Source organism: Aphelocoma coerulescens, chromosome 1, assembly GCF_041296385.1.
Source record: "Aphelocoma coerulescens isolate FSJ_1873_10779 chromosome 1, UR_Acoe_1.0, whole genome shotgun sequence".
Lineage (NCBI taxonomy): Eukaryota > Metazoa > Chordata > Aves > Passeriformes > Corvidae > Aphelocoma > Aphelocoma coerulescens.
In genome coordinates this window covers 93,704,610-93,717,204 of record NC_091013.1, presented here as the reverse complement: position 1 = coordinate 93,717,204, position 12,595 = coordinate 93,704,610, and the positions used below count along the sequence as shown (strand labels likewise).

The 12,595-nt window shown below is 53.1% G+C and overlaps 3 protein-coding genes across 3 annotated transcripts in view; 2 read left to right on the top strand and 1 right to left on the bottom strand.

The window, feature by feature from the left end:
- The window catches only part of PHB2 (prohibitin 2), a 99,788-nt gene that overhangs the window by 17,534 nt on the left and 69,659 nt on the right, over positions 1-12,595 (bottom strand). The gene's annotated exons all lie outside the window — the stretch shown is intronic.
- Positions 260-3,045, top strand: TPI1 (triosephosphate isomerase 1). The gene is made up of 7 exons (XM_069018423.1): positions 260-442; positions 1,189-1,312; positions 1,391-1,475; positions 1,609-1,741; positions 1,851-1,936; positions 2,127-2,214; positions 2,486-3,045. The coding sequence occupies exons 1-7, from the start codon at positions 331-333 to the stop codon at positions 2,602-2,604; spliced, it is 747 nt and encodes a 248-aa protein (XP_068874524.1). The 5' UTR covers positions 260-330; the 3' UTR covers positions 2,605-3,045.
- On the top strand, positions 6,580-12,583 carry LRRC23 (leucine rich repeat containing 23). The gene is made up of 7 exons (XM_069018458.1): positions 6,580-6,689; positions 6,766-6,878; positions 7,763-8,016; positions 8,108-8,238; positions 10,965-11,101; positions 11,688-11,910; positions 12,195-12,583. Exons 1-7 carry the CDS (start codon positions 6,612-6,614, stop codon positions 12,255-12,257), a joined length of 999 nt encoding a protein of 332 aa, XP_068874559.1. The 5' UTR covers positions 6,580-6,611; the 3' UTR covers positions 12,258-12,583.

Below are 12,595 nucleotides of genomic sequence, written 5' to 3'. Positions count from 1 at the left end.
TTCCTCCTGCCCGCCCTGCCGGGCGGGGGCGTGGGGCGGGCAGCAAGGCGGGCCACGAGCAGCGCTTCCCCTTGTGTGCCCTTCACATGCCAAAATACACGAGGGACAAAATAAAAGTCGAAATACCCCCCTGGCTCCTGTGTGACCCCCGCCTGGCTGGCGGAGAGCGCGGGCGGGGCTGGGGGCGGGGCGCGGCTCGGGGGCGGGGCCGCTGGGGCGGGGCCTCGCGCGCGCCGGGCTATAAGAAGGCGCCGGTCGCCGCACGCGCCGTCGCCGCCGTTGACCTTCGCGTCTCCTCCGGTGCCGGCCCCGCTCCCGCTCGTTCCCGCCATGGCGCCCAGGAAGTTCTTCGTGGGGGGCAACTGGAAGATGAACGGCGACAAGAAGAGCTTGGGCGAGCTCATCCACACGCTGAACAGCGCCAAGCTCTCCGCCGACACCGGTGAGGGCGCGGCCCGCACGTAGCGCACGTCCCGCACGGCCCTGAGGAGCCGGGGCCCGGGCCCGGGCCCGGGCGGGGGAGCGGCAAATGTCAGAGGGCGGCGGGGGCCTAAATATAACCCCGCGGCAGCGGCGCTAAATATACCCGCGAAACCGGATCCGGGTTCCCTTGGGCCCGGCGGACACGTGCGGCCGACCCCCGGGCGCCCCCGGCCGATCCCCGGAGACCCCGCGGGAGCGGGCGGCCCGCAGTCCCGGGGGCCCGCGCCGCCCCTCGGCCTGGCCCGCACGCCCCGGGAGCGGGGGTCTCGGAGCACCGCGCTGCAGCCGAGCTGCGCTGCCCCTGGCCCGCCTGCTGCCCCTGCCCCGCCGCCGTGCCCGCTTACAACCCCGGGTGCAACCCGGTGCGGCTCTCCCCGGTTCGGCCCGGCCTGGCCGAGGCTGCAGGGTGGGATTCTAATTCGGTGTTTTATCTGGACACTTTCCAAGGGACCCCTGTGACCTGGCCGTCGGCTTGGTATTGCCTGTCCAGCCCCCTGAAAAGGGCTTTCCTCTCTGCTGTTGAGTCATCAGATAGCAGGGATTGTCCTGTGGCTGTCGGGTCCCCCAAATGTCAGTGAGGAGAGGCAGGCCATGCCTTCCCAGGAGGGAGGGATGACCTCTTGGGGCTGGGATTTGGCATCAGTGGCTGGGTACAGTTTCTGCCCTTTTCCCTGTTTCAGGGGTAACTATGTGCTTTGCTTGCAGAGGTGGTTTGTGGAGCCCCCGCCATCTACCTTGACTTTGCCCGTCAGAAGCTCGATGCAAAGATTGGAGTTGCAGCACAGAACTGTTACAAGGTACCAAAGGGTGCTTTCACAGGAGAGATCAGGTGAGCCACAGAGAGAGTGAAGTCAGGGTGCCTCTGGGATGTGAATTTCCTTCAGTGAGTCATCTCCTTTCTCCCCAGCCCAGCAATGATCAAAGATATTGGAGCTGCATGGGTGATCCTGGGCCACTCAGAGCGAAGGCATGTTTTTGGAGAGTCTGATGAGGTGAGTGGCCTCATAGAATGGAGACACGGTCCGGCTCAGATGGGTCTGCAAAGACTGGAAAAGTGAGCAATTAAACCAGGCCTGCTCCTGTAGACCTGTTTTATTGGCTGCCTTGTTTCTTTTCCATTCCCAGCTGATTGGGCAGAAGGTGGCTCATGCTCTGGCTGAGGGCCTTGGAGTCATTGCCTGCATTGGAGAGAAGCTGGATGAGAGAGAAGCTGGCATAACAGAGAAAGTGGTTTTTGAACAGACCAAGGCTATTGCTGGTAAGAGGAAAAAGAAATTGCTGGTTTGGGTTTTTTTAGCAGTTTTCCACCTCTGCTCTTCCCAGCATGGGGGTGCTGTGCTCACCTGTACCTTCTCCCTCCTCCCTAGATAACGTGAAGGACTGGAGTAAAGTGGTTCTGGCCTATGAGCCAGTCTGGGCTATTGGAACCGGTAAAACTGCAACTCCCCAACAGGTATGAGTGGGGAGTGGCTGACTAAATGGCCAACTGACCCTTCCCCCTCAGGAAACCTTCCTGAATCTTACTGAGAATCTCCTGGAGATTCTTAGTGACTTAGAGAATATCTGAGTGTTCCCTTGTCTTTGGAAGGGAATTGTGTGCAGAGTGGCTCAGGCCTCAGTGGCACTCTTGTGTTCTGTTGCAGGCTCAGGAAGTTCACGAGAAGCTGCGGGGGTGGCTGAAAAGCCACGTGTCCGATGCTGTTGCTCAGTCAACTAGGATTATCTATGGAGGTGAGTCTGAAGAGACTTTCCAGGGCAGGAAGTGCTTAGTTTCAATACCTGTTGCTGCAGTTGTACCTGATTCTCTGCCTGGCAAGGGTACTCTTGACTTTCGGAGCATGAACAATCACCTTCTAGCTTGTTTGGGTAGCTTTTTTGGATACGTGGGAGACAGTCTTGCTGTCTGCAAGAGGTGGCTGGTACCTTGCTGGTCTTGCCTTTGCCCTGGCCCTGTTTTCTTAGAGCTGGTACATCTGACCTTAAAACACTGCTCCCTCCTTAGGTTCTGTCACTGGCAGCAACTGTAAGGAGCTGGCCTCTCAGCATGATGTGGATGGCTTCCTTGTTGGTGGAGCGTCTCTCAAGCCAGAGTTTGTGGATATTATCAATGCCAAACACTGAAGCACCCCGTGAGGAGCCGTCCCTTGTGGTTAAGAAATGGAAGCAAGAAGGGACCTTTCATTGCACATGTCTCAGTACGGAGGCCTCCCTTGAGGCTTTCCCCCTCCACAGTCATTGTTCTAGATGTTCTGCTAACCACCCCCACCACGTTGGAGTCCTGTTAGCAGGAGCCTGTCTCAGCAGAGTCTTGACAGTCTCCTCTCTGAGCTGAATTCTCAGTTTCCCGTTGACCTGTTAAGAGCCCACAGCCCACCTGGCCAGTATCTCTCCCTTTCCCCTGCAGGGAGAGGGGGCTGCTGGTGCTGCAGGAAGGAAAAAGGAACCACAGTCTCTTGCATCCTTCAGCTCCATCAGCAAGGAGCCTGTCAGCTTAGACCCTTGTGAGATGTCTTACCTCACCTGTGTCCCGTACTGAACAATAAATGAAAAAGAAAAAGCAAAGGCGTGTCCTGGATCTTATTTGGAAGCATTTTGGGGACAAGCAGTGTAGAGAACTTACTGCCTTTGGAGGTGACTGGTTGCAGAGAGGGTTTTGTGGGCTTTTCCCCGGGAGCCCACCATTGCCCCAGTAGGCATGGCACAGGTTCAATCTGCATTTTACTTCTGTCATCTAACAGCTCTTCTTTGGAAAGAAGAGCTTCAGTGGTGATTTGACTATGTCTTTTCCACCTGTGTCACTATTCCAGTAGTTGCTGGAGCACCTGGCTGTTCCACCAGTCTTCCCTGGCAGGCTCAGTAATGTGCTCATCCCTGCTCTTTGCCTGTAAGGACTGGTAACTGACTTGGCTCATTATACATGGAGTGGAGCAGCTCCGTCTCTGTGCAGGGAAAGATTTTATTTAGGCCCTGTGTTGGGGCAGTGCTTGCTGCCTGCTTTCAGCCATGTGCTGGTGGGCGAGGAAGCAAGACTTGATGTTAGTTTCCAGCTGCTGATTTTTTTTGGTAGTACTGAGGGTGGTGAAAAAGAAGTGCCTCACAAGGAGGAGCTTAGCTGTGAGGCATACATCCTTGGGAGCCTATGGGCAGTGTTGCAGTTGCTAGTGCCAGCATCACCTGAGGGATGAGGGGCAGGAGCTGAGGAGCAAGGAGGAAAAAGCCTGATGCTGCAAGGATGCCTGCCCTGCTACTGTTGGGGGAGTTTCCTGCTGCCCAGCTGGATGGGAGGGATCTCCTTCCTAGAATATCAGGTGGTCTGAGAGGGAAGAGCCTGACAGCAGCAAGGAGGTGGCGGCTCCCAGCTCTGTATGGGTGTGGAGTGATGTGGAAAGAAGGAGGATAATTCAAAGGCAAAAAAAAAAAAAAAAAAGGAGCACTGTTTTCTACAACCAGAGCACATTTCTGAGAGGCTGCTGGGCCATGGCTGTAGTTTGGGGCCATCGGGTCATAATGACCAGAGCAGCAGTGATGCAGCAGGGGCACACAAGGGCCCTGAGGCTGCAGGGGCTGGGTAGAACCGTTTAGGGATGGGCCACTGGCTGCAGCTCTGCTGTCAGCTCCTGCCCAGCCCTGCCCACAGCACAAGAGCCCAGGAGAGTGACCTACATAAAAAAAACCAGATGGGAGCTGGGCATTGATCTTGCTGCTTTGAGAGAATGCAGGGGCATGAAAGCATTCATTTAATGAGGAATAAACTCATGGAAAATCATTTCTATATCAGCAGGAGTGTTGTTTCTCTTCTCTTTTTCTGCTTTCTGGCAGGACTGCAGCTCTGTGGAGTGGAAATACTGCCAGATCCTCACAGCAAACTGTAGTGGTTGGATCTTAAACAGGTTGCTGTTGGAGAAAAATGCATTGTGCCAGATGTGACCGCCTGAGAGAGGCTGCGATGGCTCCGTATTCTCAGCCCCAAACAATAGCCAGGCTGAGCTTATATTCCCAGTAGGCACCACTCATGCATGTCAGACCTAAGGATCCTTGTGTGATCACCTTTAAAGGTGTCCCTCTAAACTCAGAATATTCTGTGACTGAATATATTGCACTTAAACATAGCTATGGCTGGCCACACAGCTTACACATCCATGCACACAGAGCGCTCCCACACAGCACTGGCAGCCTCATCCCACCCCCTGCTCCAGCTGAGCAGGATGGAGGAGCACTGGTGAGCATCTGTGTATTTACAGAAGTTTTCACACATGTGTACAGTGTGTCTCCTTCCAGCAGCTGGGCTCAGGCACTGCCCAGTAGCTGCCCCTCGATCCCAACCTCTCCAGCCCCCCAGTAGCCAACTCCCTGTGGTCCTCTGGCCACAAGTTCCTCACCCAGGGCAAAGTGTGAAAGTTTAATGAGAAGACGGGTCAGGCTGCACTGATCAGGGGCAGGACATGGACAAACCATCACAAACCATTTACATGTGGCTGGCCCTTTTTATTCCTGTATCCCACATTTGTTTCCCTATAAATCACCTAGATCCCTCCCTTTCCTGCCTTTGGTTCCTGCTCTAAACACTCCTTGATGAGTCCAGTGCAATTCCCCAATGCTCTTCCCCTGCATCCTATCCTGTGTCCCACACCCCTGAACTCAGTGACACCCCCAGTCCTAAAGGTGCTCTGGGGCTGAGGCTCCCCTGGGAGGGGGCTGGACAGGGTGTTCCTTTCTCTGAGTCCTTAATTTGGGTTCCCACCTGCCACTGTGCCTCTGTGCCCCTCGAAATGGGCCTTCAGTGGGCTGATGGCTCCTGGGATGGGCCTGGAAGCAGCCTGGCAGGTGCTGCTTGGGCTCCCCATCCTGCCATCATCGCCCTGTGCTCCTGTGTGGGTGTGCGAGACAGCTTTTAGCACATAACCTCCTTAATTATCAGTATAATCAGCTTTGGGATATATATAATCTAAATAAAATTTCTCTAGCTTAAAGATTTGGGTTTCCTTCTGTAATTAGGGGATGTTTAGGCAGGAAGCAAGGCAGGAAAGGAAGTGTTCATATGCAGATTAATTCTTTACTCTGAGGGTGGTGAGGCACTGGAACAGGTTGCCGGAGGAGTTGTGGCTGCCCCATCCGGAAGGTGTTCAAGGCCAGGTCGGGTGGAGCCCTCAGCAACCTGATCTGGTGGGGGATGGCAGGGGGTTGAAAGGAGATGATCTTTGAGGTTCCTTCCAATCCAAACCATTCTGTGGTTGTGTGATAATGAGCAGGGAGTGAATTCAGATGTGTAGTACAGGAGAAGAGGTCGGCACTGGGAGTCCAGCAGGACAAGGCAGGGGACACAGATGGCAGCTTGCTGTGCAGCCATGAGCACAGGGATGCTTTGCAGGAGGGGTGATGGCTGATGGTTGTGTGTCCAGCTCTGCTTGGACCAGCTTATCTAACACTAATGTTACCCAGGCACTACAAAGGAGCAAAGTGCACTGGAGGGAAAGGCAGCAGAGCCTTGGACTTTGTATTAACTGCAGATCACTGGTGACCATCAGCTCTGAGTAGCCTTCCCAGCTGGTAAACACCCGATGCTGTTGACATCGGCTGGGCACGGGCAGCCTCAGCCTTTCCCGGCTCCACAGCCCGGAGGAGAGGGCTGGAGCAGTGTGCCCCAAAAACCCCCTCCTGGCATCCAGGTGGTCGTGTTCGGGGAGGCTTCATGCAGAGCCCAAGGCTGACCCTGCTCAACATGTTAACTAAACATTCACCAGAGGGTAAATTGGGGGTTAATTAAGCATTCACCGCCCGACTGACCACCACCCTGTGCAGCCCAGCCTGACTTTGAACCGGCCCCGTTTTGAGCTGGGGCGCGCACACAGGTCCCTTCCCACCGAAATAATCCTTCGGTCCTCTGGATACGCTAACAAATGCAGGTGTCACCCAGCTGAGAAGGTGGAGTGGTATCGCAAAGGGCTTGTGGTGACGCTCGGAGCTCTCCGGGCCGCGGGGTCGCGCTGCCGGGGAGAGCGGCGGGCCCGTCCCGGCCGTGGCTCCGCGCCGCGCCCGGGCAGGCGGGCCCGCCCCCGTTCCCATGGCAGCGGCCGGGCCTCGGCGAGCTGCCGCCGCGGGAAGCGGCAAGCGCGGCCTGCCCCGGGAGGATGGAGGACGAGGAGCTGGAAGGGGAGGAGGAGAAGGAGAAGGAGGAGGATGAGGAGAGGGAGGAGGAAGAAGAAGAGGTGAGGGGGAGGCCCTCAGCACCGCCTGGCTGCGGTTGCGCCAGCGCTGGCGTTGTGCTCTCTCCTTCTCTCCCAGGAGCCGGGTCCCCGTCCCCTGACGGAGGAAGTCGTCAAGGAGGGCCTCTCTCTCCTCAGTAAGACCGGCGACGGGCTGGCCCACGCCTATGTGAAGTTTGAAGCCAAAGACAAGTGAGTGCAATGCCTGACGCGGCAGAAGCCCCTTTCTCCGTGGCCGTGGAGCTGCTGTGGCGCAAGCTGGTGACCGGCCACGTGGGGTAGGAGCGTATCCAGGCCCTGCTCTCTGACCACCTGGATTCCCGTCTGTGCCTCAGCATAGCCTCAGCATAGCCTCAGCCTCAGCATAGCCTCTATCCTCAGCCCTGGGCTGGGCACTGCCTCCACCGCGGCCAGACGCACCACTGGGAACATCAGTGTCCCCCAAGGCTGAGGGCAACCTGCCCATCGCTCTGGACTGTGTTCTCACAGGGGGACCTGAACAGAGTGGCCTCCCTACAGGCACTTCAAGAAATATCCATTGACATCTGTCCTGCTAACTGCTAACCTTTAAGGCAGGCAGCTCTAAATACAGTGCCACAATGGCCTTGGGACATTTGATCTTGGAGCCTCAGTCTCCCCAGCACACCCACATAACCCTGGACCTAACGAAGGCCCCAGTAGGACTGTTTCTTTCAGCAGCCTCACAGGGTATCTCAATTACCATTTTTTCCACTAGGAAAGTCCTTCCACACAGTCCTTGGTGTTGACACTACTGGCTAACAGACCCCTCCCCAACACTTACCTTTTGCTCTGGTTGTGCCCTGTCCTGACAGATACAATTCAGTGGGAATAAGTACTCCCTCTGCCAGGAAAGCAGGTCCCATCTTACCATTCATCCTTGTTTACAGACTGGCCTGTCACTATCACCTTTTTCTTCCTTCTCTTAGCAAGGCTTTCTAGGACAGCAGGGAAGTGGGAGAGAAGGTTGCTCTCCCTAAAGTAGTGGCAAGGAGCAACCCAAAAGCTGCTAGTGGGGAAATATGAGAGGTATTTTGTTCACATTCTCCCTCCCTCAGGGGCCTGACAGACATCAGCCTCCTCAAACACTTCATTCACCTGCGGTATGTGGATTTGTCAAAGAACAAGCTGCGAGATTTGTCCCCACTGAGCAGCCTAACCCAGCTGCTTTGGCTGAAGGTGGATGGGAATCTGCTCACCAGTGCCAGCATGCAGGAGCTGCCCTACCTCCAGGTCATCAGCTTCGATCGCAACCACATCAAGGATTTGGAGGGCATTGCTCATCCCCTCCTAGCCAACCTCAGCCTGAAAGGTGATACAGACCACCTCTCTTCATTCTTGTGGGGACACTCTCTTTGAAAGGTGGGATTAACTTTGTTGTTTCTTCTTCCTCTGGCACTCAGAAAATAAAATCCAGACAGTGCTGGGCCTGAGTCACGACCAGTTGTCCAGCCTGCAAGTCCTGGAGCTGCGAGGAAACAGTATAAAGACCACAGCAGGACTCAGTGTTTCCAAGCTCAAGAAGCTCTATCTGGTAAGGGATCAGCCATCCTGGGGAGTGGAACAGAGCTGCTGCAGAGCCCGGCACCTGCAGCCCAGATAGCACAAAGGGAGTGGCCACGAACCACAAATCACAGAGGAGTCGATGTTCAGTGCATCGGGTTCTTCCCTCACAGCCTCCTCCAAGGAGGGCAGTTTCCCCTTCAGGCAGTGCTAGGCAAGCTTGTATTCCGTGTGCTCTGGGGCCACTGGAGGTCACTGGGCAAAGCAACAGCTTTGCTCTTTGGGTCACAAAGGGAGGCGATATCTCTTTCTCCTCTCTGATGAGCCTAATCAAATACTGGTTTAAAGCCAGCACAATTATATGATTCACACCTACAGCTGCCAAAAAAGAAATTGATTCAATATGCAGTGCAACTAAGATAGGAGAAGCAGTTTCTTAATACCATAAACAATTGCTTCAAGGAAGCATTTACTCCTAGAGATGCAAGCGAAGAGAGTATGTATGGCTTAGCCCCATGCATCACACTATGCTACAGCTTGCAAAGACTAAACAGATGTCCTGAGTCACTACCTCTTGAAAAGCAATTAAATATGAGAAAGGCTTTGAAAAATTATGTGGCTTCTTTTCATCAAGATTCCCTGGCAGAAAACACTGAGGAGATTGCTAGCTGAGATTGCCTGTAATTTTCTGGTGGAAAACTGGGATTTCATTTCTAGAGATGCTCCAAGAATGGATGAAGTGGAAAAGTCACTAGATACAAAACAGCATTTCAAAGCATACCCATAACTTAGTGAGTTATTGTGGGGAAGCAAACAGGGCATCTCTATTGAGGAAAGGTTCCTGGCATGACTGAGGGGTTTCTGAGCTGCCCATGTGAAATGGGAAAATTGCAAGGGGTGATTATTAAAACTAGAACAACTGACTCTCGAGAATCTTTGGGGCTTGAATTTGTCTCCCATGTCCACCTGCTCATTAAATCATTTTGCAGGGAAATCTCTCCCAGTAATGCTTTGGTTTCTGTGCCAAGACTTTGGTTTTACTTCAGCCTTGGGTAGGTGCAGCTGATACCTCAAGGACAGGGCTCAAGACAAAGCGTTCAATTTAAGGAATTGAACCACATTTGGTTAATGTGTGACATAGCTGCAGATGAAATTTAGTATGTAAAAAGTGGTATGTACTAGCAGGAAGACTACAAGCTGGCTGTGTGCCGTGTGGCACTTGCATCACTTTGAAGGTCACAGGAGGGCTATGTTAGCTCCTGGTTGTGGTGCAGGAGTGGTGGCAAAGGCTAACTAGAGAAAGGTGGAGTGTGCAGGAAGGAGAGAGGAAATCATGGGCAACATATGGTAACTTCCCCTAAGGAACAGGGGCATCACATCTGGGTGAAGAACTGGTATCTAAGGGAGAGTGATGGCATGTCAGACAGAATGTTGTTTGATTTAGGGGATAAATGAAACAAGTCTGAAAAATATCCATTCTGCGTTGTCCTGCTAGTGCTTGCAAGGCCAGAGCTGGTAAAACTATTCACACTGAAGTGATGAAGAAAGTGAGAGTGATGGGAGGTTACTATTCCTTTTATAAACCAGTGATCAGTGAGCTCCCCACCCACACCAGCTCACGATTTTCTCTGAGGTACAATGTCCTAATCATTCCTGACTGCTAAATCTGCTCACATGGCTTTCACTAAATACACAATTTTCCTCTTCTTGTCCTGGCGTTGCTCCTTTTACCTGGCCCAGCTGGTCCAGATTCTCCTTTGTCCAGTTTTCTATTAAAATCCTCCTTTTCTACAAAATGTTCTTCTCCTGAATGACTCAGCCATAAAATGCTCTCCTATCCCACCAGTTCAGCCTGTGCCCCTTTTTTAGCCTCAGGTATTGCCCACATCATTGCTTGGGTACCTCTGAGGGAGAGAGCACAACAGCACCTCTCACCCCGTTTTTCATTCAGGTCGCAGCATCCTTAACGACTGCAGCCCCGAGCCACATCGGCAAGGGAAGCCCTGCTCAGCTCCAGGCTGGAGAACGTGGCGGGGAGACGATAACTACCAGGGACGCTCCAAACTTGGCCGCACAAGGCGGTGAGCAGCCTGCCAGAGCAGAGCGTAGGTGCTGGCACTGCTGGGAGCCCTCGCTTGGGCAGGAGACCTCTAGTGGTCTTTTCCAGCCGAAATCCTGCTGTGAAACGAGACCTGCAATTCAGAGCTTCGGTATTTCCCTGCTTCGTTAACCCACATCCCAGTGAAGTGAATGAAATTCAGTGATGGGGAATTTTAAACTTCCTGAAGACACAGCCCAGAGGGGTAGAAGGGACTTCTTGGTCATAGATTTCCCCCGTAAGAGAGGCAGCTACTGGAGGATACCTGGACTGAGAGGGGCTGGTTACTCATCCTTTAAACACACTCATTTTAGGTTCAGGTGTGCTTTCCCCTCCATGCTGTTGCTCTCTGAGGCCCAGATTTGGCACTTCCATGGAAAGGGGTGCTGTGCTGGCAGTGGAGTATTCACTTGTGGTGGTTTTGTCTCAGATACCAATGATGCTCTGTGAAACACTTTTCCAGCAAACTTTTGGTCCTTAAATCTGAATCCTTAGAACCCTTAGACCCTGAACTATCTGAACTAGTTTCAGAGAAGGCTGTGTTATGAGTGGCAGGGAGTCTGAAGGGTAGAAAGAGCCTTAATGGCCAGAAATAACTGCTGTTCCCTCTCCTGTGTGTCCCCTTTTTCCTTCTCTCTTCCTGCCTCCCTGGTGCTCAGGCCCAGAACAACATTTGCAGCCTTGAAGGCCTTGAGGAGTTAGAGCAGCTGGAGACTCTGCACCTGCGTGACAACAAGCTTGAGGCGCTGGATGGATTCTCTGATAGCATGAAGTGCCTGCAGTACCTCAATCTACGGTGGGTCCTCCCTGCTCTGTGTTGGGAACAGAGATCCCTTTAACAGACTGCACTCACATTTAGATCTTTAGAATTTTCTGGGGTTTTTTTTTGGAAGTTGAAGACCTACCTGGTAGGGATGGGTTGATATTACCATCCTTGACTGGTGCTCAGCAGCTGCCTAGGCATTGTAACAGCCAGGGCCTTTCCTGGGCTTCTCAGAAAATATCTGCCTCTCTAGTCATTCTCATACCCCACCCCAGGCTTTTCATTCCTTGCCATAAGTCAGTTGGATCCTTCGAAGCGTGTTCCCTGTGTTCTGCCTGCAAATGCCCTTTAGTTCTCGGCGTTTGCCACGCAGGTGACGTCACACGGTTCAATGGACTGTCTGAGCACAGAGGAATCCAGAGGAGATGTCCTTTTTGTCCCTCAGTCTGGGGAGCTGCAGACAGAACTGGATCTTAGGTGACAGATCTGTGGTCTAAGGTCTATGGTCCCTCATGCTGCTAAGTTTTGCTTTGTCTGTCTTGTCCACTTACTGTTCCAAAGGGATTTCACTACTTGCATGGGTCTCCTTCCCCTGCTCTCTGTGCTTCCTTTTCTTCAGGAGCAATGGGATCAGAAGCTTTCAGGAGGTGGAAAAACTGCGGGTTCTCCCCATGCTGCAGGCACTGGTGCTGATGGACAATCCATGTGCTGAAGAACCCGATTACCGCCTGGAGATCCTGTCCCGGCTGCCACAGCTGCAACGCCTCGACAAGGAATTCATTGAGGAAGACGAGCGGGAAGAGGCAGAGCAAATCCGTCGGACAAGGCTGGAAAAAAAAAAGGTGAGAGCAACACGGTGTGGGATTAAGAAGGAGGTGAAGAGAAAGAAAAAGGATCAAACATGCTGATAAAGCTTCTCCTCCAGTGTATTACGTGAGGAGAAGGGTGAGGGATGTCAGTCTTAAGGGCACAAGGGCCTGAAAAAGAGGCCAGGCTTTGCAACCTGGTTGTGGTGGCCAGCATGCAACCCTGCTGCCATTCCTGACCCCACTAGCAAAAGAGGGCAGTGAAAGGGGAAGAGACATTGGGCATGGAGTCATTAACTTCTTCCTCTTCCCTACTTCAGGAAACAGAAGGATCTCTCAGGGATGATGCGACTCTTCCAGACATGGAAGAATTTCTTGAGTGACTGAGTGGCCCGTTTTTAACACCTGTTCCCAGAGGCTGTCAAGATGTGGAGATGCCTTTCCCCATATGTGAGGCTGGGAAAGTAAGAGCTGTAGGTACCAGCTTCACCTCATTTTACTCTGGAGAAACAAGGAGTGCTACCCACCCTGGTCCTGGAAGCTGCCCTGAGGCACTGCAGTGTTTTTGCAGTCACTGCACTGATATGTTCTATTCTCAGTAGGCCTGAGAGGGGAAAGGGGAGAGTTACAGGTTCTGTGGTTCGATTTATGACTCCCAAAAATCCTGCAAGATTTTCTGATTTGAATAAAAATAATTAATGAGCCTGGAGTGACTGGAATT